The sequence below is a fragment of the Miscanthus floridulus genome, chromosome 4 (genome assembly GCF_019320115.1).
Source record: "Miscanthus floridulus cultivar M001 chromosome 4, ASM1932011v1, whole genome shotgun sequence".
In the NCBI taxonomy this organism is placed as follows: domain Eukaryota; kingdom Viridiplantae; phylum Streptophyta; class Magnoliopsida; order Poales; family Poaceae; genus Miscanthus; species Miscanthus floridulus.
The window spans coordinates 14,308,953-14,316,796 of NC_089583.1; the positions used below are offsets into that span (position 1 = coordinate 14,308,953).

At 48.1% G+C, this 7,844-nt stretch overlaps 1 protein-coding gene across 1 annotated transcript; it reads right to left on the bottom strand.

Annotated features, from left to right (window-relative positions):
• Positions 1-3,736: 3,736 nt before the first annotated feature.
• Positions 3,737-7,619, bottom strand: LOC136548084 (cellulose synthase-like protein H1). The gene is made up of 7 exons (XM_066539728.1): positions 7,487-7,619; positions 7,257-7,391; positions 6,946-7,158; positions 6,708-6,828; positions 6,417-6,610; positions 6,022-6,326; positions 3,737-3,839 (listed from the first exon to the last, which is right to left on the bottom strand). The coding sequence occupies exons 2-7, from the start codon at positions 7,266-7,268 to the stop codon at positions 3,737-3,739; spliced, it is 948 nt and encodes a 315-aa protein (XP_066395825.1). The 5' UTR covers positions 7,269-7,391; positions 7,487-7,619.
• Positions 7,620-7,844: the final 225 nt, after the last annotated feature.

Genomic DNA, 7,844 nt, shown 5'->3' on the forward strand with positions numbered 1-7,844 from the left:
CCGCGCTATGCATGGTGGCGCGGCAGCGGGAAGACGTGGCGACGACCGGAATCGTGACCGTTGACGTGGCAGGGCTCTACCGCGCCACCGATCTTGGCGCGGCAGTGCCGCGCCACGGAGCATGGCGCGGCTGGGCCAAATAAATATCATGAGCGAGCCCGCTCGCCCGCACGCACCCCTACTCGCCCGCCCGTCGCCGCGCATCGCCCGCCGCCAACCGCACGAGCCCCGCCGCCACGCAGCGCCTGCGCCCGCCTGCCCATGCCGCGCCCGCACGCCCCCGCGCCGGCCGCGCCACGAACGCCGACGCATCAAGGCCGCCGCTCCTAAGGTACCTCCCTCTCGATTTTATATTATTTTGATTATTATTGATTTAGGATAGTTAGTGATTTAGGATATTTAGGGTTTTATGATTGTTATTGATTTATGATAGTTAGTGATTTAGGATAGTTAGGTTAGTGAATTTGTTTATGATTTACGTAGGTAGTTTTTTGGTTTGAGGTTGTGTGTTCTAGTATAGTTAGGATTTAGGGTTTAGGGATTGATTAGGTATTTATTATTTAGTTTATAGTTAGTTATTTAGTTAGGGATTTTAGGTATAGATACTAGTTTACAAAAGTCGGTACTTACTAGTGCATGATACGTCGATTTTGATGACTTCATGAAGTTTTATCAAATGCTTATATTCCTAGTGAAGTTGGTTATATTACTAGTGCGTGATATGTCTGTTAATGCTACTTTGAATATATACATATGCTTTCATATTGTGTTCGTATTGCATAAAAAGTAGTTCAAATTTTACATTGCTACATAATGTTAATTTGAATTTTGTTAATTTGAATACTCTAATGCTTTGTTTATCAATTTGTAACAGGATGGCCCCTCCCACGCAGCACCCATTGTACCCCATTCTTGAGGTGGAGTACGACGACCAGCACTGAGCACACATCTTGAGTGACAACGACGCAGAGGTGGCCTTGCCTACTTTGAGGCCCCACACGCACACCAGGGCGCACCAGTGGGACGAGCATTATGCGTCGTACATACGGCGTGCCGGCTTCCTCAAGCTTGTCCGTGTTGTCAACCACGGTCTTCCGCCCCTTGACCTAGCTCTACTTACTGCAGCTGTAGACTGGTGCGAATGCATTCTTTGTACGTAAACTTTCTTGTAACAAATTTGAGGCAACTAACAGTCGTTCTATTCTTATAATAGGTGGAGGCCTGAGACCCACACGTTCCACCTACCTTGTGGCGAGATGACCTTGACTATGTAGGACGTGAAGGCTATTTTAGGCCTTCGATTGAGGGGACTTCCAGTGACAGGGATAGTTGACAACGATCACTAGAGGAAGCTAGTGGCTCAGTTTACTGGCTTTCTTCCACCGGACGACGAGGCTTCCAAGAAAAATAAGTTAGTAATTCAAGCCTATTTAATACTTGTATTGCTTTCCTGTAGCCATCGGGTCTTATTTTCTTTGGTCAATTTCAGGAAAAGTTTCGGTGTTTTGTCGTCTTGGATCACAGAGCGCTTTGATTACTTGGACCCATAGGCTGAGGAGGCTCTGATCGACAGGTTCGCTCGAGTGTGGCTCTAGCACTTTCTTAGTGCTTTCCTCTTCCCAGACGCCTCAGGCAACACCATTAGCTGGATCTTCCTTGACATACTATGCCAGCCGTGGGAGAACATAGCGGCGTATAGCTGGGGCAGCGTAGTCCTAGCATGGACATATCGACAGCTATGCGTTGCCTGCCGTCGCACCTCAGGATATGCGAACCTTGGGGGTTGCTTCTACCTACTCCAGGTTTGGTGTTGGGAACGTTGGCCCATTGGGAGGCCCCTTAATAATGGTTTATCGGTAAGTACTTCAGTTCACTATATTCTTCGAGGCAGTTACATATGATGAGATTATTAATGGCTAATTCATTATCGTGTTCAATGCAGCGATGGAACGGGCAGGATACACTCCCTACCGCTCTGTATATCTGGACAGAAGTAGAGTTAGTTAGAGGGAATACGAGGCGCAAGTACAGGGAGTACACAGACGGTCTCGACGTCCTAACACAGCACCAGGTTACGCTCTCTTTACTATCATACCTATGTCTTGTTCGATATACACTATATCACAACCTAACTCAATTACCAAATTTCAAGTGCATTGGTGTCCTTGGGATGCTTCAGAGCTCTAGTACTATCTTAGTCCTGTCACTTGGGACAAGTCAGACGAGTATCGCTGTGACATCCCTCTTATTTTCTTCCATGTGGTCGAGATTCACTTGCCCATCAGGGTTTGCAGACAGTTTGGAAGAATGACAGGCTGCCCACCACCGCTTTACTCCACCAATCAAGAATTGCACGGGTACGTTATCGATTAATAACAAAGCTACAATTCAGAGGTATGTGTGGTACAACTAACATCGTTTTATTGCAGGTACGACCGCAGGAAGAGGTACAAGACCAAGGATTAGCGTGTGACACACAACGCGCACATCCATTTGTGGCAGAACAGGGTACGACATCCGGTCCATGCAGGTCCTCTACACGACCAGCACACCTTCGACGAGTACCTGTGGTGGCTTTATAGTTCTACGAGGACACATATCAAGCCCCCGTACACTGAGGAGGCGATTGACGAGGACTCGGAGGAAGATGTCATCGAAGATGTGTACGACGTTACCACTAGGGAGAACACACAGCTACAGAGAGTCCGGCTTCAAAGATACGTGGTAAGATACTTGAATGGTACAATTTGTTATCCTTTTGGTATTAAGTACGTGTACTAAAACTGTCCAACCGCGTTTCTGTACCCAGGCGACACAATTATCAAGGCTGTCCAACGAAGCAGCGTTCCGGCTTCACGAGTCTAGAGGGCAGGGGCCAGGCGTTTTCGTGGCTTTTGTGGAGGTAAACATAAACTTGTCCGTTCTGAAAATGTTTCTTTAGTGTATATGCGTTTGGGAAATGCACTAACTTTAACGTCTATTTATGCAAAAGTTGAAGAAGAGCTGCAGGAAGCTAGCTCAGAAGCTGAGCTGCATGGACAATCCCTATGAGGAACTGCCACTCCCGGCACGGTCGGGTGCCACGTCCTCAGTCTCTTTGAGGACACCAGCCGGCTCTTCTCAGCCGAATATAGGTGCTACTTCCACGGTGCGTACACCACCACATCATAGTGCTGAGAAGGATCCTGCAACTGAGGACGACGAGGACGACGATGGCAACGACGACGACCCCCCGGGCTTCCGCAGACAGCACAACCAGTGGGATGATTGGCCACAGGACGAGATCGGCATGTCTCAGCTAGGTGGTGCCCCGCTTGGTACCCAAGGAGCCTCACAAAACTAACAAAGTTAGTTTCTTTAAATACGTATGCTCTAAGAACTAACGATCATAAAGAATTATAAGTAATCATGCGTATCATATACTTGCAGGGTACGAGCCGTATGCACCATCGACGCAACCATACCGACGTTGGCTACACTCCCAATGTGTTACCAACAAATCCGAAGAGACAGAGACGTCCGAGGGATCCTTACACTCCTGGGTCTTAGTTTGTTAGGTCAAATGAATATTGGCGTCCGAAACTTGCGGGGTTATTTGGTTATGTTATGTCAAACTTATGTCAAACCAATAAAAATGTTATGTGGCAACTTGTGAACTTGCGCACGAACTTCATTTATTTGCTTCATATTCGTTTCTTTGCGTCGCGACAGCACTGCCAGCGAGTTTAAGTAGCAACTAGTTCGGGAACCGGCAGTCCCGGCGTATCTCGACGCCGGTGGCCGGCGTCTTGCGCGAGGGGTCGAGGAAGCCGGGGTCCATGGTCGTGTCGTAGCCGATCCTACAATATGGGGCCAAAAAGCCAAAGAAATAAGTTCCCTTGAAAAAATATTCGTTTCAATCCGATCCAATTTTTCGTAATCGATTAGTTAACATGGTGGTTAACCATATTATGAAAGACGAAAAAAAAATCATTGGATTATCAAATTCTCTATTCGGCCATGAAAAAAAATTCAACAAAAGACAGAAACAAATACACTATTGCTTTTACGTTAAGCAATACTTAGAATAACTCCGACTATCAGCGCGACGCATTCCGATTAAACCATCCAGGTACCACCGGGCGGGCGGCGGGCCCGGCGGCTAGGCGGGCTTGCTGCTCGGGCAGGCGGGACTGGCCGCGATATTTATTTGGCCCAGCCGCGCCATGGATCAGGGCGCGACACTGCCGCGCCAGGCCCTACCACGTCAACGGTCGCGATTCCGGTCGTCGCCACGTCAACCCGCTGCGCGCCACATAGTTTAAACCTCGAGTTGTATAAATGCATTTTGCCTCCCTTTTTGAATTTATTTTTAGGAGCTTTCTCTCAAACCATGCTTTCGTTTACTCATTTGTAAATGCCAGCGCTACAATAAGCATTCAACCTCAGCTTCTCTAGTTCACTTATTTGAATTCTTTCTTTATTGCAGCATTCAAGTATAAGTTTATTTCTCTTATTATAGCGCAATTCTGTTACACCCCAAAATTTCTGATTTTGGGTTGTGAATAGAAAACACTAAATAAAACAAATGGTTTAAATATTTTTATAAGACTTGACAAGACTAATTTAAGTTTTAGCAAATTTAGTTATAGAAAATTGTGGTATTTCAAACTTTTCCAAATTAATTTGGTTGGCTCTTGCCTGATGTAATGTTTGCTTGTTGCATGACTATGTGTTGCGATTGTGAAAAGTTTTAAAGCGTGTTTAGTAAGTCGTTTATTTGTTCTCCGGCTTGTCTCTGTCATTTTCTACAATCAAATCGGTGCTTTCTCGGTCCTAATCTTTTTGTTCTAAGTTTCCCCAAGATCCTTTTCTTCTGCTCCGGATCACAGATTTCAGTTCATCATCCATCGGTCTAACTCTGAAATCTTCTAGGGAATTATTCGGGCTTTTTTTGGAACCTTTTCCCACTTTTGTAGGAGCATAATATATTTTTTAGACGCTCTGAAATATCTTTTCATGAGCTCCAAATACTTCATTGGGTTCCTCATGTTCCAAAATGTCTCTGGACAAATTTTCCTGAATTTTCGGAATTTTCAGAGTATTTATCATGGCTCAAATAGTAATTCTAGATTTTCTAGAATTATCTTTAGTCATGAAACTCATTAATTCCGAAAATAATAAAATGGAATCCTATTCCAACTTGGCTTTAACCTAGCGCATATAAACAATACATGCCTACGTTTCTATCTTTGATCTCGTGGCTATGAAATCCTTTGCCGAGCCACAATAGCTGTCTCACTACTGGATTCAGGTTCTTTGCCGAGAAATTGCATTCGGCAAAGAACACACGGCAAAAAATTGATTGGCAAAGCCCTATTTGCCGAGTGTTTTTTATCGGGCACTCGGCAAAGGCTTTGCCGAGAGCCCCGGGGGCACTCGGTAAAGAAAAGCGACCGTCACGGTGCCAGCCCCGTTGACGGTCGCTTTGCCGAGTGCCAACCCTGCAGGTACTCGACAAAGATTTTTTTATTTTTTTAATTTTTTTTTACCGAGTGCCCTCTATCCGGCACTTGGTAAAGTTTGAATTTTTTTTAAAAAAATTCTTTGCCGAGTACCATGGTCATGACACTCGGCAAAGCTGGAAAAATAGTTTTCGAGCGCCCATTTTTCCAGCTTTGCCGAGTGCTGTGACCATGGCACTCGGCAACGGGGTCCTTTGCCGAGTACAACACTCGGCAAAGTGACCCAAAACGGTAATTTTTATTTTTTTTTTATATTCTAGCGTGACAAATAAATTCATACAAAGGAGGCGCTCGCCGATAGCCGGCAGTCCTTGTACTCGCACAGGTTGTACGCGTTGTAGGCTAGGAAGCTAGGAACAGCGCCAGCGGGATGAGGAAACCCGGCTCTGACGACTGCGTCACAAGAAGATGAAATTTCAGAAACTCTGCCACTTTGGCAAGAAGGACCGGCCGGTGATGGAAAAAGATTACCTCTGGCAAGAAGGAGTGATTCGCAATGAGGCAGTAAGGTGCTAACAATGCATAGCACAGCTCAAAGGGTGCCCTGACGGGCCACACGTCGATGACTAGGTAGGCGACGCACTGCCTGAAATCGAGGAGCTTGAACGCGGAGAGGAGGACCGGGTTATGGCGGCTGAGGAGTATCTCCAGCAAGCCCGTCGCCCATCTCTTGTACTGGGTGAGGCTGGCCGGCCCGTCGGTGGGCGCGCCACCAAGGAACGCCGGCGGGTCGGGGTTCAGGATCGCCGACCTCCAGCCGGCGGCGTGGATGCGCTGACCCGTCAGGACGTCCTCGGTCATTGACCCATAGACCCAGCCAACCTGCAAGCACATGCACGAGTTCGTTCAGGTTACCAAAACCTGCAAAATGCTATTAGATGTGAGGGACAGTGTTAAAAACATGGAGTATACCTCCTGACCCCAGCTTGTGCCAGTCTCGTAGCTGCAGGCAGAAACTTGTTTCGCTGCTTCGACACGATTCGTCAGATCTGCCACCACAGTCGTTGGCGATTTGAACATGTCGCCGGAAATGATGCTCCTCGCCGACTCGATCAGTTCATTCGATCCGCCAAACTTGTTCTGTAGCTCCTTGTAAGATGGTGAATCTGCCAGAGTTTGTATTGTACAATACAACTAGTCAAGAGCATATATACACTGAATCAGAATACATTGCGGAGCAGTCAGTCTTTCGAAAGATGTCACCTTTCGTGCTGGCGGTGGTGGCGGAGTCTGGTGGCACGCTGTACATGACTTTCCTACGGTGAAAGCAACCCGTCCCACAGTAAAATAGGCCTTGAAGTCCGGCAACTCCGTATCCAATTTTCTACATAAGCTCATCAGCACAGACGACAAAAGTTGTCGATATATACAAAGCTAACACAGCGCTTCTCTTAGCGATCGAGCTAGTACTCCTATGATAATGATAGTGATCTGTACCTACCTCGAACAGAACCTGCATCTGGTTGCCAAAAGGATCGTCGTTGAGGGCGCCATAGAACTTCTGCGGCGCCTGAACGAAGCCGCTGTGGACGTCGTCGTCGAAGCCCAGGAGGAGGCACATGGCGTGGAGGGCGACCTGCGGGTTGTTGGCAAACATGTCGCAGTCCACGTTTAGCATGATGGGAGAGTTGGTCACCACGCCGGACACCCTCGTCTGCAGTCAGTGCACAGGGAAATGCATGTTCAGGCTCAGGAGGCACCTCTCCACTCATCAGTTGCACTACGGACGGTGAACACCGATGATGTACGTACCAGGACGTTCATGGCGCCGGCCTTGAAGTGGTGGTGCTGTGTGGGGCTCTTCTCCCTCGAGACGTATATGAGGCTGGGGATTCCATCGTCTGCAGCCTGATTGCTCTTGCTCTTGCTGCTGCTGTCCCAGAGCACCTGAACACTCGCGGTCGCGGTTAGCAAGAAAAAACAAAGCAACGAGATGGGAACGCGTTTCATCATGGCTGCTCAATCCATGAGTTCGTCTCTACCTTGATTATGGTCGGGTGGTTCCTGCGGTCAGCACCCACGAATTCGGCGAACTCGCCGTCGCCGCGCCGGACTAGAGAGTCCTCTTCGGCGTTCTCGATCCGGCGGACCAACTCCTCGTACTCATTCTACATGCAAGAACACGATCAGACACTGGCACGTAATAAAGTGTGTACGGCGGATGTTACTGACTACATGGAATTTTTTTTTACAGTAGCTAGCAGGTTTACCTTCATGAGTGTCCAAGCGCGTAAGAACTCGGCGTCGGCGGCGGCTCCCGCAGCGCCGTAGGAGAAGTACACGAAGGGCGGCGCAGGGAGGGGCTGCGGCGGGCGGCGCTCGGCGTGGGGAAGGGCGGTG

What these genes read in the sequence shown, in the direction of transcription:
- LOC136548084 (XM_066539728.1), bottom strand. An exon ending in GCACAAGCTGGGGTCAGGAG is followed by an intron (nt 6,327 to 6,416) that starts GTATACTCCATG and finishes ATGTGCTTGCAG; the next exon opens with GTTGGCTGGGTCTATGGGTC. An exon ending in TTTGAGCTGTGCTATGCATT is followed by an intron (nt 3,840 to 6,021) that starts GTTAGCACCTTA and finishes CCCATATTGTAG; the next exon opens with GATCGGCTACGACACGACCA.